Raw genomic sequence first — 26,946 nt, 5'->3', positions numbered from 1 at the left:
AGTTAAGTGTTATGTCTGATTAGTGTATCTAACTCCTCCATCATCTTCTTCCCCCTCGACTTATCAAATCTACCAATCAAAAAAACCTCTTCACATTAAAAAACGCTCCAAAAAACAAAAAAAAAAAATTACAGAAAAAATAAAATTAAATAATAAAAATAATATTAAATAAAAGCAACAAAGAATTTGTTTTTTTTTATTCATGAAATATTTAAAAAATTCAGTCCTAAATTTAATATTTATACTTAAAATAGTAAAAGAAGATAAAAAAATAAGCATTTGTTATTATTAATTTTCGCTTGATAATACTAGAGCTAGAAATCAAGAAAGAATTAGATTTGGATTCTTCGTTGCGAATTTGGTTTCCAAACTGCAACCTAATCAGGAAGCCAAGTTAGGCTGAGCCTCGCAACTGCGTTATATCCCAAACTTCGGCCTAGTTTGGATGCCTCACTAACTGCAAGTTTGGAATTGGGCATGCCTTACTTGCGCCAAATCACTGCCTCACTGAAATTTCTAGTCGGAGAGTTCTCCAGTTTTAAATGGGCATAGGTTAACCCATTGAATATATATAATCTATGTCGACTTATACATCTTTATTCAATTATTGTTATTTTTTTTTTAAGTTTATCCACGAAAAAAAAAAAAACTTATTTAAAATTACTATGGGAACATCGTTATAAGGTGAAAGCACTTATTAATGACACTATGAGAGACATGGTTAAGATTTAATTTTTTTTAACATCTCGGTAAAAAAAGTTTAGATCTGCTCTGATCAAATTTGATCTGAGCAGATCAGATTTGATCTAAATTTAGATCTAAGTAGATATGGACAGATATAATTTGATCTGCTTAGATCAACCCAGATCAAGTTTGTTTTCAAAATAAAATTGAAAAGTAAATATGAATAGATCTGTTCTGATCAAACTAGATCCACTCTGATCAAATTAGATCAATCCTGATCAAATTTGATCAATCCTGATCAAATTTGATCAAAATGAAATTAAAAAGTAGATATGAATAGATCTAATCTGATTAAACTAGATCCGGTCAAATCAAATTAGACTAATCCAGATCAAGTTTGATCAAAATTTTGTTGCAAATTTAAAAATTAAAAAAAAATTTTGTAACGTATTTAGTGTGCGCGGTTGCAAAATATTTTACTTTTAATGAAATTCGTAAAATTTATTTACTAGCCTTAAAAAAAAATTGAAATACACAATGACGCACACCAAGTACGTTCCAAAATTTTTTTTTTAATTTTTAAATTTACAACAAAATTTTTTTTAATTACCGAAAATCATAAATAATTATATCGGCTACTTGGCTTTTTTAATTTTTTTATTTTATATCTTTTTGTAAAGAAAAAAATAAATTTTTTTTTCTTAATAGTCTTATGAACGTGGACGGCGCAATTTTTTTACAGTGAAACTGTTTTTGTTCAGATTATAGTATTTTTTGTAATAATAATAAAAATTTACAATTGGTACCAACTTAAATCTCGCGTTGGCTGCATTTTTTATAGCAAACTATCCTCTTGAAGCTACAGTTTATGTAAAAATAATTCCAGCGCACCCTGGTGGGTGTAGATGCAAGCAAAATTTTTCAATTGAAAAAAAAAATAGAAATCGAAAAAATACCTTTCTGAAAATTTCAGGATATTTGTAGAAAATGTCAAAGTTTCATATGAAAGAAGAAAAAAGAAATTAAAAATGGTAATCATCGAGAAATTCGGAGATTTTTCGGAAAATTTAAAAAATAACGATGAAGATAGGTTTGAATAATTTTTTTCTATTTTTTTCCAAAAAGAACATTTGATAACAAAAATTTTGAAAAAAAAAAAACGTCTCGATAAGTCAATTTTTGAAAAAATTATGACAATTTAAAAATAAAAAAACGGTTTTTTTGAAAAATTCATAACTTTTTTTTTGGTTAGGTAAAAAAAATTTGAAAAAATTATGAGAGACGTTTTTGATAGGGTAAAAAAGAATGGTAAACTTTCAGCCAAATCAAAAGTGTCCGATTTGGCGTGGAATGCCCTATACATAATAGCCCGAGGAATCGGATCGCTAATCTATAGTAAATGACAATTGCTCAAACCTCGAAATATTTGACACTTCAATCACATCGTTTGTATCATCAGTTAAATGACTGCTTCTAATAACCACTAGCCTCTTAAAAAGTGCAATTTCATTTTATCTGGTAATAGTTACCCTTAGAGATATTTTTCTATAATGCTAATAATTTAAACTTATAAAATAAATGAAATTGATTTAATTTAATTTAATTCAAATTTAATTTTAATTAATTTCTAATGAAATGTTAATAATTTCTTTCTTTATTTTCATTTTTTTTTTTTTTACCTAAAACTAAATTTAATTGATGTAAATCTAATGTATAAAGCCGATTGGCGTTGGAATAAATAAATAAAAATTACATTATATAATGTAACGTAGCGCTTCATATAAGAAACTGGAAAAATTACAGTTTCAGATTGTAATTATTACAGATTTTTTAAGAATTACATTGTAAAATGTAAATATTACATTGAAAGCTCTGAAAATTAATATACAAAATTTGAATTAATAAAAATGTTATTTCGAACTGCAATTTTTCTAGTCTTTCATATATATAAAGCGACGCTTATTACTATTTATAATGTAATTTTTTTCTTTTTCTTTTTTCCGTGTGTACGGTATAATAAAAAACTTATAGAGATATAATAATAATAATAATTCGGACATGACACACTGATATATAAAAATTAAGTTAATTCATGAAAAAAATTTTTCAATTAATAACGTCCCCTACGGAAAAATTATATATCCTAGAATATATGCTGGAATTTACGAAAATTCGCCGAAAAAATATATACTAGGATATATGTGCTAGTATATATCCCAGTATATATCCCGGATATATCCATGGATATATATTTGCGCTCATATGTGTCCCGTTGTACGTAAAATTTTTTTGAGATCTATAGTCTGGTTTGTCGTTGAATCTACAGTCTGGTTCATAATTAATGCACGTAACACATGCATATACACTACCGACAGAAAGTTTCCGGACAAGATGAAAATTCATTAAAAAGATTATTGAAAGTAAAATAAATCAAGAAGAAAGTCAATGACACGATCGTACACTCTTTGTAAAATAAAATAGCATTTTCTTCATAGATCAAGTTAATTTGTTTATATATCATATTTAAATTAAAAAGTAAACAAGAAGGTTGTCCAGAAATTTTCTGTTGGTACTGTATCTTAGAATATATCCTAGGATATATTCTAGGATACATTGTAGGATATATTCTAGAATATATCCTACAATATATTCTAGGATATATCCTACAATATATTCTAGGATATATGGTAAGATATATTCTAGAATATATCCTAAGATATATTTTTCGGCGAATTTTCTTATACTCAGCATATATTCCAGAATATATACTAGGATATATTCCCAGCATATATTCTAGGATACATAATTTTTCCGTGGGGGAGATCATTTTATTGCACGACTCATGATGCGAAGCATCAGAGAGTGCTTTACGATCGATTATAGCCTTGTTAGTTCACGGAATCAAGATATTTTGCATACTATTGTCGAGATAATTTAATGGAGATTAATTTCATACTTTTTAAAAATTGATTTACTGCAATAAAATTGGAAAAAAACACCAAAATAGGTCAAAAAATTTTCCTGTCCGTCATGTGTGAAACCCGGAAACACTGTAACTTGTGAAAAAATCCATTATTTGAGGTAAATTTTTTTTTTTTAATTCTAATCGACGATTGTAGGTCACTGAATGCGAATGATTAATTAATTCAGTGTCGTTTAATTGCAATTAATAAAAAACGAAAACTACAAGACTGTATATTTATATATATCCATGTAAAATTAACATGGATGATGATGTATCTATATCTATAGATATTATGTACATTTTATTCCACCAGGGGCGCTTGTGCAGTACCTTCCTACTACAGCTGTTTTTTCGGCAATTTATTTTGAACGACTTAGGTTTTTTTTTTTTTTTTTATATTTCATAATTAAATGAGCATTATGAGTCGTGCACTTTTGGATTTTCCAAACTTTTTTTTAAAAGTTTAATCATATTGAATCGAGCAGAAAAATGATTGAATTAAGTAAAGTTTATTTGGACCAATAACTTTCCAGATCAAGAATTTTTCCACTTGATTCAAAATAATCAAATCATCAAAAATTACATTCTTGGTTCCAGAATGTTTCTCTTGAATCAAGTTAATTTTTTTGTCAGAATAGAAATATTCTTAATTTATTTTACTAATAAAATTTTTTACTACAAGATAAAATATTTGCAAGTTGAAGGAATAATTTATTTATTTCCTTTAAAAATTGTAAAACATAGTTGAATACAAAAAAGATATTTTATAAATAAATAAATATCAATAATTGAGAATTAATAATAATGTTCTTTTCTGCCCTCCAGGCGGAAAGTGGCAACTTTCGGCCCGCTGCGCTAAACGAAATTGCCGCTTTCCGCCTCTGTCGGACAGAAAAATAGTATACAAACCTATGGCAGGAAAATAATAAATATCTCAGATCACATATATGTCGACCTCGGCTTCGCCTCGGGCAACATATATGTGTTCTGAGACATTTCTCATTTTCTTGCCACAGGTGTGTAATATACTATTTAACGACATACCTCAAAATCAGATGATGAAGAGGCTTCTCCTTTCCAAATATACTTGCAAGTATTTGAGTGGAACAATGCCTTCACTACTTTACCTAGTACTGTCACACCATTTTTATTAACACGACACACGTATTCAACAGGTCCTAGAGGAAATTTGTAAGCTTCAAGTGCATACCGTCTGTTACTAATTGTACCCGGAACCCAACATACTGTCTCTGATGAAACAAAAAATCATCAATTAGATGCTGCTTTGATTAAAAAAAAAAAAAAAAAAAAAAAAAAAAGAAATGAAACTTACTGTCATATTTAGCAGAGCACTCAACACCCTTGAGTGTAGCATTCCGCGCTTCTTGACAAATTCCTGATCGGCACTCGTAGGCTGTGGAGAGACACTCAGATGAATCAATACAATTAGCTCCCTTGTAACCATAGCACTTGTCATGTTGATAATAATTTTCCTTAAAGAAATTAAAAGTTTAGTAAATCAGAAATGCACAATTTTATTAAATTTAAGCACTCGTTACTTTTTCATATTCAATAATAAGACTTACTTGTAACTTTTCCGTACAACATATGATGTTCGATGCAGTTGAACATCTGATGTAAGCAAAATAAAGAAGACCAAGTAACAAAAACGACTTCTTTTTGATTACTTTGAATTAGAATAAATTTTTTTTTTAATTATAATTATGTCACGTCGGATGAGCCTATCATCAATTTCTTGCACTTCATTCAAAGGGTTTATCAATGTGCTCTGTCTTGAAACGGGGATCCACCGCTCTCTTGGTCGCCTCTTAATTTATTTAAGGCGCCACTGGATTTTTCCCACAGTATCCAGAAACTGGCCCAGAACATGGAGTGAACACTCAGGGTCGTAAGAGATTGTCAGGAAGGGAACAGAAATTATAACAAGAAATTCATTTTTACAATCCATTTTATTTAACCAACCCTTAATACACAATAAAACCCCTTACAAAATAATTAAATGAAACTAATACCGATGATATCCTCTTATGGAGCGTCCTATCCCGGTTTCTATCATAGTGTCTATTCCCGAACAGTACCCTCATATGGAGCGTCTATACCGCGGTTTCTATCTTACTACCGTTGTACCCCAAATCCGGCGTCTATACAACGGCTTCTAAGTGCGCCCAGGAAGCAGAGGAGGATACCATGAATCCCTAGGCTACACTGCAATAATATTTTCTATTCCACACACACCCACAATATTTATTTAAAATACTTATGCCTATTGCAGCCCCACCTGGGCGTCTATGCAAAGGACTCTAAGTGTGCCCAGGAAGCAGAGGAGGATACCATGAATCCCTAGGCAACACTACAATACTTAACACTAACCCACCCACACTATTAATTAAATTTCCAAACACACTAAATATTTCCCCGGACTTTACAGATTAAAACTTATATATTTATTTTCCAATTTAACAAAAATTAATTTCCCAAAATTAAATGAAATCCGATTTAATACCTAGATCCATTTATTCCATTCATTAATTTGCTAAATCCGAGTTCCCTACTTGTTTCATAAATCCTAATCCAATTCCAAATTTCAAATTAAAATTATTAACTAATTTATTGCCGTGGTCTTAATAATACAACAATAAATATTTAATTACAAGAGGTCTTCGTATCTTGAATTAATAGATTAAAATCTAATGACAGAGGTCTTAATAATCTGCCAACAATGTTGGTTAAATCCGAGATTTACGAAATTTTATTCTTATTGAACTTACTTAATTTATTTTATAAGTTGTTGTGTTAAATTATTTTACTTTGGATAATTTATTTTACCAGAATTTGTCAATTATTTATTTGGTTGTTCTCCGAATATTTCTAATTTGTGTCCAGATTATTTTATTTAATTAAGAACTTAATTTGTTATCAACTAAAATTCATCAATTGATTTTATGTAATTAATTTTTACTAAACTGTTTTACTTGTCATTCAATAATCAAGTTTTATTTTCTCTACATTATTTTATTTTACGTTCTATTGTGTTGCACGAAAAACTTAGCATTTATTTTATTTTATTTTATTCGAGGATTATTTTCTGCCTAGCAACACAGTACGATTTTAGTCTCGACCTTGAGTGTCCTCTACCCAGCGCTTCACGTGGGACAAGATGGCTGACGCTCTCGCTCGGTCTTGCGTCTCTGTCGCAAGTTTTTGGTGTAATTTTTTTTCTCTGACGAATTTTTACAAGTTTTATTTTCTACTTTTAATTAACAAATTTACACGAACAATATTCTAGCAATTTTGACTGATTCTAAATTTATTGCAAATGATTTTATTTTAAACAATTAAATTTTATTATAAATTACTTTCCCGAATTTAATAAATTTTACTTCAAATGATTTTTACTAAAGTTCCTCTAAAACATTTTACTGATTTTATTTTAAGCAATTAATTAAATAAATCCGACCAACTCGATTATCAACGACATTTTGTTCTACATGGCACCGAAGTCATGAAATGACCAACCGAAATTATTCCTGGTAAAGTCAGTCCAAACTCTGTCTACGTAGTTAATTAACAATCCGAAATAATTCCTGGTTTTGTTAATTAACTATTTAGTAATTATTCCTGGCTTGCTTCATTTTTAATTTTATTCTGGACTTTTCTTAATTTCATTCTGAATTTTATTTTTAATAAATTCTTACTAACCTCCTAAAGAATATTCTAAACAATATTTTAAATAATTCTTTAAATAATATCCCAAATAATATTCCAAGTAAATTCTAATAGATAAATTTCAATATAATAATTAAGTAAATTCTACGACATAATACTTAAACTAATAATTGTGACCGAACGTGAAATGGCGATGACCTTCAGCCGACTTCAATGCCTGGCTGATACCGCATCACCAAAAGATTATTGAGACATTTTATTTGTACCTGGAGTTTTTCTTTACGACGCTAATGAACTCCCTCGAGGAGATACAACTTCTTGTCGTCGTTGCTGGTACAAGTCCCTCCTTGGTGGATGAATCTACTTAACGGCGAGACCCAGGTCACCGTCACTCGTTCCTCGAATACTTTACAAAATCTGTAACCGCAAATAAGCATTAGAAATGATCACTAATTAAAATCAATTTACGCAAGCTGGCAGAAGGCCTAGCAAGCAATAAATTAATTGATTTGTATCGCTTCGTTCCACTGTATCTTGAGCGAAATAAAAATAATTACCTGTGCTTTGTTTTGGAAAAATTTGCGTCTCGTCCATTTGAGCTACTCAGTCACAATGATTCTTACCAAATTTAGTTCTACACTTATTGCTCCCTCTGCTCTCCCCACTACCACTACGCCGGCTTCTCCACCTTGGGGCCTTTCTTACTAGCTCTAAACGAGCTTTAGATCACAGCGCATTGTGAGCAGTCGATAAATAACTGGGTACCGAAATAGGGGAATTTACCGAGTAACGATCACTCCGTTACAGTCTGCACCCATAGATGATCAGGATGATGCCCACTATTCCTAATGAAGCGCACTGCAATAATTTCTGTTCCTGTACTATCATTACTCCAATCTTCTTCGGCAGTATTTCCGGAAAATAAACCATGTAACAGTAATCAACATAAGCTAAGCCAAGGCTGTAGAGTACGTTCCAATAGGTTCCTAGAAGTGATGTGGAAAATCCGTAATTGTAATAGTGAAGAGCAGGGTTCCATTTGAATATCTTCATGTAATTAAAGTGCCATGGAAGCAATCCTATAGATTTGAACAAGATGAAGTACAGTAGCCCTAAAAATCCAATGCTCATATTTGATAAACTTTTAGTCAATGCACTTCGATTGATGAAACCTTGCGCCATCCTGAATTGTTTTTAGAGGACGGTAAAAAGCTAGTTGTTTTTATTATCGCTGAGCAATGAAGACTGACAACTAGTGAAGTTTAGTGTGAAAATATCGATTTCAACATGGTATTGCGTGTGTTGAATAAATTTTTGTAATTTACTTAGCTTCGTAATGGAAAATGTTACACGTTAATGCACGAAGTTGTGTGTGGTAGAACATTTATGTGCAGGAATGAATTTGTGGTGGATTTTATGACTGCTTATGAAGGCTGAATACATATTTATATTTTTTTTATGTTCGCAAAGCATATTTTAAGGCAAGAATTTTATTGACGGGTGGTAAAATCGATTATGATGCTACTGTCTGTTTAAAGTAGCTAATGTATCTCATATTTGATTGGAATTTTAGCGTGATAAAATTTTATAAAAATACAGTACTTACACTAATGAAAACGATTTTGCTAAAAAACAAAAGACAGGATAACTTAAAATATGTTGTAGTATCAAACAAACACGCTTTTAGCAACAAATTCATTAGTTCTGTTAACAAAATTAGTCAACGTAACAATATGATTTTATTGTCTTAGCAAAATTATTTTGCTGCCAAAAATAAAATGCTTAGAATCTCCTCTTCATATTAAGGTTTTAATTTGCAGTTTTTTTATTATTGTAACAATTAAAAAATCATGGATATAGTTCACTCTGCAGGCTAAAAAATTTATTATTGACTATTTTAATGGTTGATTTCAAATATTTACCGTAAAATAAATTGTTTGAAAAAAAAAAAGTCAAAATGTTAATGTTTTATTTTTTAAGATCTAACGTCAAGTGTTGACCGTGAAAGTAAATACACGGAAAAAAGTAAACTGTAAAATTCACTCGGATTCCGGTTACTTTTTACAGTTTCAAACTGTACAGCGGACATCGGGGTGGCAAAAATGTAAATATTACAAATCTCAATGTAGAAAGTATAAAAGCCACAATTTATAATTTAATATCCAAAATAAGTGATTAGTAGCGGTCACTATAGTAAATAACAACTCTCTCATGTTGGAAAATTACAGTTTCAAACAGTAAAAATTGCCGTTTCAATGTGTAGTCTATACTATCGTACCCAGTAAATTGTGACTATGACTATAGTAAATAACAACAGTGGGGTTTATAAATTTTACAGTTTCAAACAGTAAAAATCGCCATTTTAATATGTATTTTATAATATCACGCCAAGTAATTTTTAACAATAATAATAGTAAATAACAACTCTGACTATTTAAATTTTATAGTTTTAAATATTATTTTCGGATATAATTTATTAAATTTGCTATCGGGATTAACAAAAAAATTAACAATAAAAAAAAACTATTGATAAAAAATTTTTTTTTTTATTTTGTCTTTTTCCTGTTTTTGTTTTTTTTTTTTAATTCTATTAAGACTATCACTTATTAAATCCGAGACATATTTGAATTCACTGACAAAATAAATTTATAAAGTACATGTACGTAGATATTAATAAATATATTAATGAGGATAATTTAGCTCTTGAAAAAATTTCATCTTGAATAGAAAAACTAATCCTTAGCTAACTAGATTTAATTTACAAAGATAAACCTTAAAAAAAAATAAAAGATGAAGAGGTTACAATATAAACTTTAAAGTTTAATAAATTAAAAAGTAAATACATTCACACAACTTAATCCCGACTAGAAATTTTGTGAGGCATAGCCGAACAATCAATTCGGGGCAAGTTTGGCTTTCCGAACTTTGGCAAACCTAATTTACGCCATATTAATTGCACTATAGGCAAGCCGAAGTTCGGCACTGCCGTAGTTTTTTCAAGTTCCGCCCAAGTTTAGCAACCCAAACTTCGGCAAATCTTCGGTAACCTTGAGTTCATGCAAGTTAGGAATACCAATAGTATGTCAAACTTTGGTCTGCCGTAGTTGTTCCAAACTACGCCCAAGTTTGGCAACCCAAACTTAGGCAAATCTTTGGTAACCGTGACTTCATGCAAGTTAGGCATACCAATAGTATGTCAAACTTTGGTCTGCCGTAGTTGTTCCAAGCTACGCCCAAGTTTGGCAACCCAAACTTAGGCAAATCTTTGGTAACCGTGACTTCATGCAAGTTAGGCATACCAATAGTATGTCAAACTTTGGTCTGCCGTAGTTGTTCCAAGCTACGCCCAAGTTTGGCAACCCAAACTTCGGCAAATCTTCGGTAACCGTGACTTTATGCAAGTTAGGCATACCAATAGTATGTCAAACTTTGGTCTGCCGTAGTTGTTCCAAGCTACGTCCAAGTTTGGCAACCCAAACTTCGGCAAATCTTCGGTAACCGTGACTTTATGCAAGTCAGGAATACCAATCGTATTTTAGAAGTAAATGTGTATGGTGAATAGCACTCAAAAACGCCGATCGTCTTTTGCTGCGGCGCTGTCAGCATGCATGAGTAGGTTAAATTAAATTTTATTTTTATTATATCTTTACAGTGAATATCTTGAGTTATTTAATCTGTTATTATTGTTATTAATAATACTATCGGAAAGTTTTTATCTTATAAATAAGTTTAGTGATAATTAATAAAGTAATTATTAGTGTTTATTTTATTACCATTTAAATTATTTCTTACGCTAAAATGTTTATCGTGAATGATAAATCCTTTTGAAAACGTGAGCTCGGTCGTTTAAGAGTCGAAAAATTGCGTAAAGCACGACGTGAATTATCTAAAGTAGAACAATGTGTTTTAATTAATGATGAAAACAATGCATATATGAATTCTAGTGACATCGAGATGCCTGGTAATTTATTATCAATGAATAATGATGATTATGAAACTGGTTCTGATTCCATTTGTGAACAAGTGAGTGAAGAAGTGCGTATTGAAAATTCAGAATTTAATATTTCGATGAGTGATAATTCAGAAGAAAATAATGAAAGTAGTTTCGAATGTAGCATTGATGAACAATTTAGAAATGTTACGGTGACCTCTGGCTCTGATAGTGATAGTGAAATAGTTAATGTTATGGACAATTTAAATGTTATTGAAAAAATTAAACAGTGGGCATTAATAAGTCCCCCTATTCCCCATACTAGGTTAGAACAACTGATGGATATCTTGCGAGAACAATATCCTGACTTACCTAAAAGTGCTAAGACATTTTTAGGTACTAATACTACTGAGCACAAAATTGAAAATTTTGGCCAAGACGAAGAGTTCGTTTATTTTGGAATTCAGACAAATCTGGAAAAATGTATTAACATTAAGTTACATGAGACCCGAGACATCGAATTCTTAATTAATGTCGATGGTTTGCCGTTATTTAAATCAAGCAGGAAACAACTATGGCCAATTCTCTGTCAAGTTTTTAGTCTTCACAATTACTATAGACCATTTCCGGTTGCTATTTATTGCGGTAATAGTAAGCCTAGCGACGTGGATCGTTTTTTTGCCAAATTTATCGAGGAAGTAAATGAATTACAGGATACTGGAATCATGATAAGTAATAATTTATTCAATATAACCATCAAAGGATTTGTGTGTGATAGACCGGCACGATCATTGCTGAAATGCATGAAAAATCACGGAGGGTACTATGCTTGCGAGAGGTGTACAGTGAAAGGCCAGCGGTGTAAAAAACGAACTGTTTATCCCCTTACGAATAATTGTCAACCGAGAAGTGATGAATCATTCAGGAATCAGTCGAATTCGAAACATCATACTGGGACATCACCATTGCTTCTTATTGAACCAAAAATCGACTTAGTTAATCAATTTGTACTTGATCCGATGCATTTATTATTTCTAGGAGCTATGAAAAAGTTACTGGAGTGTTGGGTAGATGGTACTATCAATAAAAAATTAAAAATAAGTAACGCCAATAAAAATCTATTGTCTAGTTTATTGACAAAGATTAAAGTTCCTGCAGAGTTCCAAAGAAGTACTCGTTCGTTAGCTGATTTCCACAAGTTTAAATCCACAGAATTTCAATTTTTATTATTATATGCAGGGCCTATTGTATTTAAAAATTTTATCTGAAACAGTGTACAAACATTTTTACTTCTGCATGTTGGCTGCAGAATATTATGTTCCAGTCAAATTGCTGTAGAAAAAACCGAGCATGCCAAATTTTTTCTGACATCATTTGTCCGGATTGCACCTTTCATATACACTCTGCAATTTCTTGTTGGAAATATTCATAGTATTTACCATCTTGCTGATGATGTGACATATATGCAGTGTCCTTTATCTTTTATATCAAGTTACGCCTTTGAAAATTTATTAGGTATAATTAAAAAATTGTTGAGAAGTGGTAACAAACCCCTGGCTCAATTATGTCATCGATTTAATGAAATATCTATGAGTATTTCTTCTAAACCTCAATTAACAGAGACAATTAAAATATTAAAAGAATATATAGACGATGGTATCGATGAAATAATTATAAAACGCATAAAATTCAAAAATGTTTTATTGACAACTAAATCACCGAATAACACTGTGTTGTTAAAAAATAATGAAGTTCTCGAAATCAATAAAATTTTCCGACTTTCAACGGATAATTGCATGTTAATAAAAATTAATGGCAAAATATTAAAGAAACAAAAAGCACTTTTCACCTATCCATGCAACTCGGAAGATTTAGAAATGTGGAAAGTGAGTGCAAAAAATGAGACAATGGGTACATATAAAATTACTGATGTTGCGAAAAAAATGGTGAGCATTGATTTAAGTTGTGATGATCGTGAAAAATTGTATGTAATGCCATTACTCCATATGTAAATACGACTTTTAGTGACAATTCAAAAAACGTTGGAAAATTTTTTATTTAACAAATTTTAAAATGAGCAAATTAAACTTTTATTATTTAGAACTATTTAGTATGTTGTAAACATTTGATCTTTGTGATATTAAAGTGAATAAGTGTCTGAAAATGTTAAGGTCTAATAAAAAAAAAAAATAATGAATGAAAAATTTGCGCGAGTTTTTTTTTTAACAAATACAAAAATTAAATTTTTTTTTTAGTTTCTTTTGAAAAATTGAACCACAAAATTTATAATATTGATAGTTGTGAGACAGGTAACAATTTTTGAGATTTTTACAACAATTAAATTACTGTGAAAAAAAAATTACGTAAAAAATTCCATATGTAGAAATGAAAAAAAATTAAAAGTGTAAATTTTTTAAAATATTATTTTTGTTGTAATTAATTTTTTATTAGATTAAAAAAATTTGTCAAGATGTCTTTTAATTTCAATATCGTCAAAATTTAATATTTTTTTTTTTAATTTTATTACGTCAAAAATTAAATACTGAAATTCTTTACATGTATTGTTTTGTGAAAAAAAAAGTGAATAAGTGATCAGAGAGTGATACTTCAGAGAGTTAAACAAAGATATATTCATATACAGTCCGCTTGTTATGAGTCCATAGCTAGGAGTTTCCCATACTCCCTCCGCACTTCTCTTCACCTCTCATCCACGCGGGACCGGACTCATAGCGCGTCTTGATTGTACATATATTTCAATCGGCACTTGTAGTATAGCGTCTATATTTCTTTATGTGCACCTAATTAAGTTTGACGGATTGCGTTTAAGCCAAATTGAAAAGAGGATCTGTCATACAGTGAAAAACTATTTAAGATTTAACTATAAATTTTATATGTGTTGATTTTTAACATAATAAACCTGTAAGCAATCGACTACAGTGAGCTTGCTTATGTGAAATCGGGCGGGAAAAACGCAGCATGCTGCTATTATGAAGTATAACATTGACTTGAAACGTGACACCGAAAAAATCGATATTTGTGGTGGTGGGAAAACAACTGAATATTTAAGGTTATTATGTATCGAGTCAGCATCAATAAATGGACAACGGGCTTGTGTACAATTAAGTGAAAAAGGATTAAACATTTCTGTCGAATATTTTATATTTTTTATTTTCAAGTCAAGTGAATACCGTGTGCTCAGGGTTAATTATTTAAATTAATAATTACATTAATTATTTAACAGAAATTGCTGCATTTTTTTTTTGTAAAAAAATGGCTAACAGTCCCTCAGTCTATAAATATAAATTAGTGGTTTTTTTAAGTGAAAAAAAATCTGCAAAAGAAATCATTGACATAGTTCCGAATGATTGGATTTATGCGGATGGTGAATCCGATTATTTAATGTGTAAGTTTATGCCGGAAGAAATATATAATGAAGATAATTTGAAATTACTCAATGACATGGTCAGAGAATGTGCTAAGCCCTGTGATGACTGGCCGTCTTATCCTATTGACATCCGTGGACGAGCACGTAAGTTTAATTTTCGAAATCATATAGAAATTAGCAGACATCCGATTTATGTTTAATTGGTTCCAAGAAATTATTCGCTAAATTCGTAGTCCTATTTTTTGTTTCTGCTTGTGCCGTGCGATTGTTTCTCTTTTTAAATTTATTATCTACTATAATTTTTCATCTTTCACATTGAGTAGTATACCATAAAATGTATGGTAACAGTAGTAAGCGACTAATGACGAGATATAAATCATTACAGTTTTCCTTTTTTAAAACCGATTATTATAAAAATTAGAAATAAAAATAGTCTCAATCTAAGATTTTAAAAATTTGTACAGATGATTCTCATAAATACTTGATTTTTAAATTTATTGTCATAATACAAAAAGTTCGATAAAGTCTGCTAATTTCCAAATAAAATTTATCTTTAATATTTTGACGAATTAAATGTGATTTTCAATTAATAACTAATCAACTGTTTCTTAGGTTCGTATGAAGAAGCTGAAAAACTCATGGACAAATTACAATACCAAACTTACGCATATTCAACAGATAACGAAAAGAGAGCTAAAAAGAAAGCTGAAAAAGACAAAGAACTTTTTAAATTAAAAAAATTATCTCCTAATAAAATGAATAGACTGCTTAATGATGCGACCTTGAATTTGAGTGATGGGCACCGATCCAACTCAGGTAAATAACAAATAAATTTTTTTGTACTTATAGTGAATGTACTTTTTGAATAAATTGCATGATTTTCCAATTACTATACGTTAATCTGTATACTTTTATCAAGTAGAAGTTAATCTACAACTTTTTGAGAATAAGTTTGGAAAAAAGCAGTGAGAGTGAATATTCGCCCGATGGCACGGGGCAGCACGGGGCACGGTGGCACGGTGGCACGGGGTAAATGGTCATTTTTGCCATTTCTTCGCGCATGCGCACGGGTAAATTACCGTTTGCTCCGAAATCTGACCGTACCCGTGCTGTCATATTTGACGGACTTGGCGGCCCTTTTACGCATGCGCACGGCTCGTTTATTTAAAAACTCCAACTAATCATTAATTTCAAATATTTTACTAAAATTAATTTAAAATATTTATTTATATTAATTCATGTGATTTTATAGTAATAATCAATAATTATAATAATCAATTAGTAATAATCATCAATAATAATAATAATAATAAATATGAAGTTAGCCGACATTTCAAAGTTTTTAGATTTTTTATTGAAAAAATTTCAATGAAACAATTAAAAAAAAAATTTCACATGTAAAAAACTTGAAAAACTATAAGTGCAATCGTTAAAAAATATCTTTTTAGTTGTAATTTAATTAATAAAAAAAATCAAAAATTTTTAGACGTCTGCTCACTTCATCAGTGTCATTAATAATAATAATTGATTAGAAATAATAATTTATAGTAATAATCAATTGGTAAAAAAATAGTTAATTGAGAATAATAATTCGCGTGCCTAAAGGTGCGTAAATTTTTTTTTTTTTGCCAATCGAGTAGTAGACCCATTCTACGCTTACAATTGAAAAAAAAATTATAAAGATAAAATGGCATATGCCTTTAATTATACGCCCTTTTACTTTTAAGAATTCCAAATTTTGGTGATCTAAAGGTAAAAGGGTGCATAATTTTTTTTTCGGCCAGTTTACAAAAGAACATATTCGTAGTTTAAAAATGTGAAAAAAAAACTTTCTGTGGTAGTAGCGGCGTAAAATCTCAACTATACAATTTTTTAAAGTCATAAAAGGAAATATATTCAAAAAAAATTAAAGTACGCGTGATTTTATTATTTATGTAGTTTTTACTTTAAACTAATCACTTAATTTTTACGTTATTTGTTTTTGATTGATTTGTTTTCTATTTGTTTTTATCAAACTTAATATATGAGGCTGTTATTTTAGTATAACTTGTCATGTGAAACTATAATTCAACATTTGGAATCAAAATTACAATTTTTTTTTTGCGCCCTTTTACCTTTAAGTAGTACTTTTCTTAAAGCTGAAAGGGCATATGTCTTGAGATATACGCCCTTTCAGCTTAAGGATACCAAATTTTTAACTTCCCGCTAAGAAAATTGAAAATTTTCAAAAATCGGGAAGTTTTTGTTTTTACCCCGTTTTTCGAAAATCGAGTTTTCATCAGATCTCGACGTTTTTGAGGTCCTAGGAAGCTTCCCTGACTATTCCCGCGATGGTGTCCGTGCGGCTGTATGCATGTGTGTGTGTGTGTGTATGTATGTAAATCTCTTATAACTTTTGAACGGCTCGGTTGATCGGATCGAAATAGGTGGCGTTCCAAAGAGTATCATTTCTATTAAATTTCGTGAAAATTTGAATCGATTCGGTTTGCTAGATTTAGAGAAATCTCAAAAATAAAATTTTCAAAAAATCGTTTTTTTGGAATTATTTTTAAACGGCTTGACCAATCAATTCCAAAAACTAATCAGCTCTTAAGCTTCAAAAACCACGTCGATTGCCACCAGTCCCATCAAAATTGGTTAATTGGTTTGAGAGTTATCGAAAACGAAAAATTTCGAAAAAAGTGTTTTTTTTTACAGAACTCGGCATTTCTTTTCGGATCGTTTTTGACGAAATAAAATAATTATTAGAGCCCAAAAAATCACGTCGATCGCCACCAAGAACGTGAAAATTGGTTGTTTGGTTAGTGAGTTATCGTTGTCGAAAAAATTCGGAAAAAGTGAATTTTTCAAATTTCTCTAAGATTTTCGGTTCGATCAGATTGTGTTCAAAAGTTTATCATAGATTCTGAAAAAGTGCGTGGAATACTGCCAACCGCGTGAAAATCGATTTACTCATTTAGAAATTATTGCAGTTTGAAAATTTAAAAAATACTGTTTTATTCAACTTCTATCAGCCTTTTGAGCTCTTCGAGCTCAAAAGCATTCAAAAGCTATTTTTTTGAGCTCGGAGAGCTCCAAATTACACCCAAATTGTATTTTTGAGCTCGAAGAGTTCAGAAACGTCGTAAGTGCAATTTCAAGCTTTTAGGTGTGGAATTGGCGGGAAGTTGTAGGGATAACCTTTAGGGTCAACCGTTTTCCAGATTTTTTTTTCACAGATTTTTACATTTCAGACAATTTCAAACCGAATGGCAAAAAAAAATTTTTTTATGCGTCCTTTCAGCACAAATCCCTATTAAACCTTAGCTATAAGCCCTTTTACCTTTAAGCACGCGAATTAATACTAATAAAAATATTGATTTGTATCTAAACTAAAAAATTTTTAGATAGATTTATTTATAAATCTAGCTATTGTAGCCGGTCTCATGTCGGAATTTAAAGGAAATTTTGTTACAAAATATTTTATTTTGTTAAGCAGTGCCGAAAAATACCCTTGACTTAAATGTTTATTTATATATCTATGTGTGTATACATGTGATATTACGCTCAACATCGGCAGGATTGCGCCCACAGTTCTCAGCCGATATTTGAAAAATTTTGTGGACTTATTTTATAAATCAATACCGAGATCAAGTTCAAAGATTAATGTTGAAATTTCCGGTGTTAAATTAAAACTACCACCGGTGTAAACATTCTTTACTAGCGTTACAAAATTTTTTGGTGTTAAATATTTTTCGCTGTCGATATTTTTTTACTTCTTGAATATTTTTACTTACTCAATCACTACAATTAAATAGTATATTTATTAGTGTGTGTTGGGAATGAAAGAATCCCGAAATGCAGGGGGGTGGGGTTGAAGAGTAGGTAGTAAGTGAAGTGATAATAATAATGGAGGTAAAATACAGAGTAGAGCTGGAAAAAGTGTTGTGTAACAAGGGAAGTGAAAAAAAAAAAATAATAATAATAAATAATAAAAAATTATTTATTAATAAATTAAATCATTGATGATTGAAGTAGTAAGCGTAAATTAAATCAAAGATGATTGAAGGAGTAAAATGATTGAAGGAGTAACGAAATTGAAATTTTCTCCAGATCATACCTAGACAAAAGGAGTTTATATTCACTGAAAAGTCATATTTTTTTTATATTTAATACATTTTTTTTCGAATTTATTTTTTATATTTTTCACATCCATATATATATATATATATATATATATATATATATATATATATATATATATATATATATATATATATATATATATATATATATATATATATATATATATATATATATATATATATATATATATATATATATATATATATATATATATAAATCAAGTTGGTACTCAAATAAAAATTCTCGATGAGTGTAATATTGAAATGAGCTTATATCTTCAAAAATGTCAATAATGAAGAAACGACTTTGTATCTAATCAACCAGTGATATTTTTCAAGATCTAAGCTCATCTCGATACTACACTCATTGAGTTCTTTCATTTAAGTAACTCACATGAGTTTCTTACATTTTTTTTATATATTTGACTAATATTATATGTATATCTATTTATACAAAAATGAATTGCTGTGCATTAGTCTCACTAAAACACAAATACAGCTTGACCAATTTTGATATTTTTTTTTTGTTTTGTATGTTATAGTTCAAGGATGGTTTGAAAAAAAAAATAAAATATTAATAAATTGAAAAATTAAGAATTAAAAAGAAGCCGACATGTAATCAAGAGGTTCTGGGTTTAAATCCCAGTCCGAGCTATTCGAATTTTTTCCCACACCTATATATATTAAGGTGCTTTTTTTTTCAACTATTTTTTTTTCGGCCTCCTCGTGAAATTTTGTTGCAAGTACCCAAAAAAAAAATTCCCTGAAAGTTTGGGTCTTTAATTTTAATATTAAGTTCTCAACAAAGGCGTGTAAAGATTTTTCATTAAAAAAACACAAAAACTATTATTTTTTATCTGTAAATTTCTGTAGCTCTGTGGCATTTCCTAGCATCACCTCGACCATGGACGGATTTTTTTTTAAATTAAATGCTCTACAAAAGTGTCCATTGCAGCCAAGCCGTAACTCGAACCGGCGAGGTAGTACAAGTCTTTAAACTTGATTTTTTCTGTGAAATTCGCGTTTTTTCGTGTTTTATCTCGTGCATTCACGAGCTCTTGTTATTACAAGAGCTACACAAAAAATGTGAATGACAAACTTGTAGAAAATTTAATTTTCTACAAAAAAAGTCCTTAGCACGAAAGTCGCTTAAATCAATATTTTCGGAGATATTTAATGATTATTTTTAGAAGATATTTTTGATAATTTGACGCTATTTTTTAAAAATTTGAAATTACAAAAAATTTATCATTAAATATCTCCGAAAATTTTGATTTAAACGACGTGGTGCTGAAGACTTTTTTTTATAGAAGAAACGCGAATTTAATGGAAAAATCAAGTTTAGAGATCTGTAATACCTCGCCGGTTTAAGTTACGGCTTGGCCGCGGGCACTTTTGTAGCGCATTTAATTTTGAAGAAAACCCGTCCATGGTTGAAGCGATGCTTGAAAATGCCACTGAGCTACAGAAATTTACAGATAAAAAATCAGAATTTCTATGTTTTTTAATGGGAAATCTTTAAAGTGGAAATCTTTAACGTCTTTAACGTGGAAGAGGAAATCTTTAACGTCTTGGTCGAGGACTTAATATTAATATTAAGGGCCCAAACTTTCAGGGAATTTTTTTTGGGTACTTGCAACAAAATTTCACGATGAGACCGAAAAAAAAAAATAGTTGAAAAAAAAAAGAACCCTAATATATGTCTACACGAAAAAAAAATATTGGGGCTGCCACATGATACATTCCTGTGGCAGCTACATGATTTTTTCATGACAGGCAATAATAGTTAAAACAGCAATAATAATTCAATAATAATAATAATAATCATAACAATAGAAATAATAATTTATATTATTAAGAGAATAAGAAAAATTTTGTGGCCAGTGTATTCATATGATAAAATGGGTTTTTATAGTTAAATTTGGTATCATCAAAATGGTCTTGACCTGAAGTTCTGCCTTTTCTAGGTTTCATATCATTTTCACCAAAAGTCCATTTATTATGATAAAAATTTAGGCTGCATTCGAAAATACTCTGTCTCTAGATACATAATTAAGTAATGACCTTGTATCTGGTGAAGTATTGACATTTTTAAAGATATAAGCTTACCCCTATGTTACACTTATCAAGAGCTTTCATTTGAATACCCACATACATTTTGATATATTCTTCATACATACATATATATAATATATACCAATAAATAAAATATATGAAAAATTGATGTGGGTATTCAAATAAAAGGTCTCGATAAGTGTAATGTCGGGATAAACTTATATCTTTAATAGTGTCAATAGTTTACAAGATACAAGGTCATTTTTTAAGTGTCTAGAGATGGAGCATTTTCAAATGCTAAGTACTTATCATCAATTGACTATCGATGAGAATGATATGAAACCTTGAAAAGGCACAAATTCAAGTTAAGACCGTTGCAATAACACGAATTTCACTAAAAATATCGATTTTATTATATGACTATCCATGAGACAAAATTGTTTTTATTCTCTTAATAATATAAATCATTATTGTTATTGTTATTTAATTATTATTGTCGTTTAACTATTATTGCCTGCCACATGAAAATCATGTGGCTGCTACAGGAATGTATCATGTGGCAGCCTCAATTTTTTTTTTATCATGTATATTTTATATATTATTAAAACTATAAAAATTATATATTTATGATTAACAATTAATTAAATTAATTTTTTTTAACGATTCCTTCTCCTATCTCACAATCATAACATTAAGCCTTTTTCTTCAAAGTTCTTGTCGTTTTTAAAAATCCACTCGGCCGTCCCTTTATTTTTATTTTAGCGGGTGTTTTTATTTTTCTTAAATTTGGAGTATTTTCTGTATTTTCAGTAGACTCGATGACATCATTATTGGTATTTTCTTCGATAGACAAATTCTGAAAGCTACTTTCTAGATGCTTATCGTCTTTACCTGTGACTATATCCACTATTAAATTATTTGAAAGATGTAAAATTATGTCGTCAATCAATTTTACGTTTCTATCGTAGTCAGAGCCACATAATAAGCTGATAATATTAGCAAGTTTCGTAGCTTTTGCTAATACTATTTTCCTCTTTTCGCTAACAGTTTGTACTTTTTTTTTTTTTATCGTTTTTACATTAACAGAGAATGGCGCTTTGTCGGTTTTAATGTTATCAGACATGGATGATAAAGTTACTTCTTGATCGATTAACTTCTGTTTATTCCAACGGGGGTCATATAAACAATTGTCAAATAAGTCCAATCCAAAATGGCGTCTTACTGCAAATATGTGTCGGCAAGGTAATTTGTGGGATATTTTTATTTTACATTGACATGTGGTGATTGATGATTCTAAGTTCTCGAATTGACAAATTTTTGAAATTTCATCAGTTCTAGAACAAACTATTTCAACACTGGATTTAATTTCAGCTAAAACTATTTTAGAGCTATATTTTGTTAAAGCTTCCACATATTTTTGTTCAGCACTGTTCGCAGGAAATTGAAGATTTGGTCTTCTCAAAAACTGCCGAGCAGTTCTTATAAAAGCTTCGGTTTTATGACTATTGTACCACTCGAAAAAATCCTTTATTGTTATGATCAGTGGTGAGTTTTTTTCCAGTACTAGCTTAAGTTTTGCATTTATAGATTCAAGCCGGTTATTCGTAGTATTGCCTAGATTATGTTTCATTAGACTATATAAACACCAATCCTCCTTTATATTATGCCAGTTCCTATTATAATATTCCATAAATTCAGGGGAGGCAGTTAGATTTAATTCAAGATACAATTCATTATACTGTTCTTCTGATGAAGCGTAGACAAGAGACTCCAAGACTTTTAGCGTTTCCAGTTTTTCATCACTATTAAGATTCATGTTTGAGCTATTGACAACTTTTTTAAATGTCTTTAGACTATGAAAGATACATATATAAGTGGCAACATCAGGAAATATTTCCTTCAAAACGTCACGTTCTGTCAAATCCTTATCAGTCATAAAGGCCTTGATGTTCTTACACGATTCTTCATTGTCTTTTTTAAAGGCATTTATCATCCATTCTAGCACATTACGTTCTTCAGTAGCCAATAAACCAACGCCAACCACTTGCCCCCGACCGTTCCCATCTTCGACTAAGAAAATCATCGTTGTCATGTCATTGTTGGTTAATTTGTAGGTGCCATCTAGAAATACAATTTCCGGCCACTTTTGAAAATCGCTTCTCATTTCATTTGTAGAAAAGTAGATACCCTTACAAGTGGATGTTTCCTCTTCATGGTAAATATGAACATCTGCATCTATAAATTGAAATTTATTATTTAAAAAGCTATCAACTATATAATTATTATTTGAGGAAAATCTACATAATTCTTGTCAGTAAGTATTGTAAAAAAAATGTAAGAAAAAACTAATATTAACTAATATATAAAATAACTAATATTAAAAACTAATAATAATAAGAAAAAACTAATCAGCCACTGTTTTCAGACTTGCAAATATACTATCATAGTCGACGACGTTACAATTAACCTGCTATCGAAGAAAATAATTTTGAAAAAATTCATTGTCTTGAATCAAGACGAAAAATTCTTGAATCAGATAAAATTTTACTTAAACCAACAAAAATTTCTTAGTTTGACAAATTTTCTCCTCAGATTAAGTTAAGTTAAAAATTTAAATTTGTAATTAAATAATTGATAGAAAGATCAATTATTAATAAATTATATTGATTAAAATTTTTTAATATTTAAACATTAAAAAAAAAAAACAAAATTAAGAGAAAGATTGTTTTATCAAATAAAATTTATTTAAATTAAAAAAAATTTTTTTATTTGAAAATTTTTAAACTTAAATCAAGACTAAGTTCTTCAAAATTATTTACTTGATTCAAGTTAATTTTTTTCTCTGTGTATATAAACCCCCTCCCTTATCACTAAAGAGATAACCCCAGCCGCTGATTAGCGATCGTGTCAGCATCGTAGTTGATGAATGAAAATTTTATAATTAACTTTTCAATTGAAGTTACTGAAAATTATCAATAAAATTATGCGGGAAGAATGCATAAGATTAGCGTTGCATCTCTACATCAACGGCATTGAAACTTAATCATATAGCAAGACTTCTTTAGACACGATAAATAACAGCGTAAATATAATATAATATATAAAATATATACATAATATCACATGAAGAACTTTATTCTATTGACGTAAATAAACTTACGATAAGTTTCCTGAAGAAGTTCAACTACTGTCTGCAGATCGTTATCTGAAGAATTCGTCAACTTGCTCTTCATATTATGCAATTTATCTAGTGGAACAATTTTGCCATATTTTTCTCTTATCATATTTTGGAGTTTCTTCTTTTTTGAATCTAATTTTAAAAAGTGTCCAACTTCACTTGCTTCTTCTTCAGTGAATTTGTAAACCTCGGGAATACAAGAATAGAATAGCTAAAAAAATGAACCAAAATATTAGTCTCAAGGAGAATTTCGGCATAAATATTGTTATAACTTCAAATGCAAGGAATTTTAAATTGCAATCAAACTTTATACGAAATAAATATATAGACATTTCTCAAAATTATTGAGGAAATCAATTATACCTAGTTCTATTTTATCTACATTTCAGAAATACATAAATAATTACTTACTTCAGAATATTCATGGTTTTGGTGGACCAAATCGACAGAAGAAATTACCAAATACTCCAAGTTTTCAAGTTTAAGATAAATATAGCTTGGGCATTCCATTTTACAGGTGCTGTAAAATATTTATAAGATTTATCTAGCAAAAAAGTATTCATTTTTAAACATGATAATATAAATAGCAGTTGTACAAATAAAAAAAAAAAAAACAAATAACTTCCCGATTTTTGAAAATCTTCGATTTTTTTAGCGAGAAGTTAAAAATAGATTAATTGATAAATTATAACAATGATTTGACTCATGAATACATGGATTGAGATAAGCAGTCTGGTACGTCGAAAAATATTGGGAAAAATCCCAAAAATTTAAAATATCCAAAAAGAAGTTCTGGTAAGTAAATTATTTATATTGTATACTAATTTTAAGACTATCCAAAATTAACGAAAAAATTTAAACACTAAAAATATTATTATTGTTAATTTTTTAATATCTTTCAATAATTTATTATTTTACATTTTAATACAAAAATATTCAATTCAAAGCACTAGATAAACTAAATAATATTATTTACATAATTATAGAATGTGTATGATATATTAATAATGATATATGACATGTGAATATTACATATCAATAACTTACCTTTTAATTATATTATATTTATTTTACATTATTTGTAACACATAAAATATCACAACATAATAACCCAACTTTATTTTCCGGTTGTCCGCGCTGTCCAACACGTGTTATAAAAGTCATGCGCATTGGCAAAAAAGATAGTACATGCTAATGCTCTGCAAGAGCACTAACTTTACAAATGAGGAGAAGGGGAAGGTCCTACACTCGGAGAATTTAACGTTTGAAACAGTAAAAATTCTACTTTTAAAATGTATATTTTACCCGTCAAGCACATCAATAATTACAGTTTCATCTTTAGCGTTGCGTTTAAAATTTACCATTTTACTTTGTGAATATTGACGTTGCTTGTATGGAAATTTACTAACTGTAGTTTATATTTTTTACATATCATACGATCATTTTTTACATACGAAATAATAAATATCAAAGTCAAAGTTCTTAATTATTATACTTTAACATTTTCGACTTCCTCATAGCGAATATTACTGTTTGAAATAGTATTTTTTAGCGTGTAAACAATAAATTGTAGCATTAAAATAATAAATATTACATTGTGACTAGTAAAATCACGATTTTACTGTTTGAAATGGTAATTTTTATCAGTTGATCATTACTTATTACAACTCGACTATTATTTATTACAGTTTACTTTTTTCCGTGTAACTATTAAATATTCTTATAAAATTTATTTTAACAAATCTATTTTTTGTTCCAACACATCAAATTTGTTAAATCACTCAAGTTGCTTTTGTTATACTAACAAAATTATTAGTTATTTGAACGCAAAATAATTTTTTTATTTCCATAAGTCGATTTGTTCATTCAATTGAAAAATTTTTTTAAATTAACTAAAAGATTGTATGATCATAACAAAGTTGTTTTATTGTTATAATATATGAATTACTTAATATATTTAATAATATGAATTACTTAATTACTTAATATAACCTTAATCTTGTTATTATAACACATGATTTGTTATCCCTATGCTAACATATTCATTTATTGCCACCACAATAAATCTTATGTTGTAACAACAAAATTTATTTTTGCTTGTAGAATCAACGAAAATATTCGACATTGTTAAATTTGTACTCGAAAAAGAAATTATAGGAAAAATTACAATTGTCAAATCATAATCCAGGACTAGAGTGTCAATATCTTTACTCTTTATCTATTCTATTCGTTCCTTCGTCTTTATCTATTCTTTCCCCTTTCCTAAATTTCACGTAATGGCGAATTACCATATTAAATATGGTTAAATAGTATATTACACACCTGTGGCAAGAAAATGAGAAATGTCTCAGAACACATATATGTTGCCCGAGGCGAAGCCGAGGTCGACATATATGTGATCTGAGATATTTATTATTTTCCTGCCATAGGTTTGTATACTATTTTTCTGTCCGACAGAGGCGGAAAGCGGCAATTTCGTTTAGCGCAGCGGGCCGAAAGTTGCCACTTTCCGCCTGGAGGGCAGAAAAATAGTATACAAACCTATGGCAGGAAAATAATAAATATCTCAGATCACATATATGTCGACCTCGGCTTCGCCTCGGGCAACATATATGTGTTCTGAGACATTTCTCATTTTCTTGCCACAGGTGTGTAATATACTATTTCTTACTACGCCGGTCGAAAGTATGGGGTTCCCGCTGCGATTTTACGGCAGAAAGCCTCAGTTTTATGCCGTGATCAAGTCGCGCATGCGCTCTACGACGGGGAGCCGAAATAATGTATTCATGCACTAACAACGAGACACGAGGGGGCAGAAAGTCCGAAAGTCGGTAGTCGCGCTCACTCTATTACTTATGTTTATAACCCAGTAAACACGTTTACGTCAATGTGACGTCAAAATGACATTGGGCTATGTCAGGATTTACGTAAGATACA

General features: G+C 29.6%; 2 protein-coding genes and 1 long non-coding RNA gene across 3 annotated transcripts; 1 reads left to right on the top strand and 2 right to left on the bottom strand.

Moving 5' to 3' along the window:
* Positions 1–4,799: 4,799 nt before the first annotated feature.
* On the bottom strand, positions 4,800–5,326 carry LOC123267625. Its single transcript, XR_006510085.1, has 3 exons — positions 5,236–5,326; positions 4,983–5,142; positions 4,800–4,899 (listed from the first exon to the last, which is right to left on the bottom strand). It is a non-coding gene; the product is annotated as an uncharacterized LOC123267625 (long non-coding RNA).
* An 8,560-nt stretch (positions 5,327–13,886) lies between these two features.
* On the top strand, positions 13,887–15,796 carry LOC123267218. The gene is made up of 2 exons (XM_044731771.1): positions 13,887–14,796; positions 15,265–15,796. The coding sequence occupies exons 1-2, from the start codon at positions 14,538–14,540 to the stop codon at positions 15,474–15,476; spliced, it is 471 nt and encodes a 156-aa protein (XP_044587706.1). The 5' UTR covers positions 13,887–14,537; the 3' UTR covers positions 15,477–15,796.
* A 5,627-nt stretch (positions 15,797–21,423) lies between these two features.
* Positions 21,424–25,257, bottom strand: LOC123266707. The gene is made up of 4 exons (XM_044731085.1): positions 25,057–25,257; positions 24,421–24,529; positions 23,992–24,220; positions 21,424–23,066 (listed from the first exon to the last, which is right to left on the bottom strand). Exons 2-4 carry the CDS (start codon positions 24,517–24,519, stop codon positions 21,523–21,525), a joined length of 1,872 nt encoding a protein of 623 aa, XP_044587020.1. The 5' UTR covers positions 24,520–24,529; positions 25,057–25,257; the 3' UTR covers positions 21,424–21,522.
* Between the last annotated feature and the right edge of the window lie 1,689 nt (positions 25,258–26,946).

This window comes from Cotesia glomerata, linkage group LG6 (assembly GCF_020080835.1).
Source record: "Cotesia glomerata isolate CgM1 linkage group LG6, MPM_Cglom_v2.3, whole genome shotgun sequence".
Lineage (NCBI taxonomy): Eukaryota > Metazoa > Arthropoda > Insecta > Hymenoptera > Braconidae > Cotesia > Cotesia glomerata.
This window is presented reverse-complemented; position numbering and strand designations above follow the sequence as displayed.

What these genes read in the sequence shown, in the direction of transcription:
- LOC123267218 (XM_044731771.1), top strand. Translation starts at nt 14,538, where the DNA reads ATGGCTAACAGTCCCTCAGTCTATAAATATAAATTAGTGGTTTTTTTA. An exon ending in TGACATCCGTGGACGAGCAC is followed by an intron (nt 14,797 to 15,264) that starts GTAAGTTTAATT and finishes ACTGTTTCTTAG; the next exon opens with GTTCGTATGAAGAAGCTGAA.
- LOC123266707 (XM_044731085.1), bottom strand. Translation starts at nt 24,519, where the DNA reads ATGGAATGCCCAAGCTATATTTATCTTAAACTTGAAAACTTGGAGTAT. An exon ending in AAAACCATGAATATTCTGAA is followed by an intron (nt 24,221 to 24,420) that starts GTAAGTAATTAT and finishes TCATTTTTTTAG; the next exon opens with CTATTCTATTCTTGTATTCC. An exon ending in ACTTCTTCAGGAAACTTATC is followed by an intron (nt 23,067 to 23,991) that starts GTAAGTTTATTT and finishes TTCAATTTATAG; the next exon opens with ATGCAGATGTTCATATTTAC.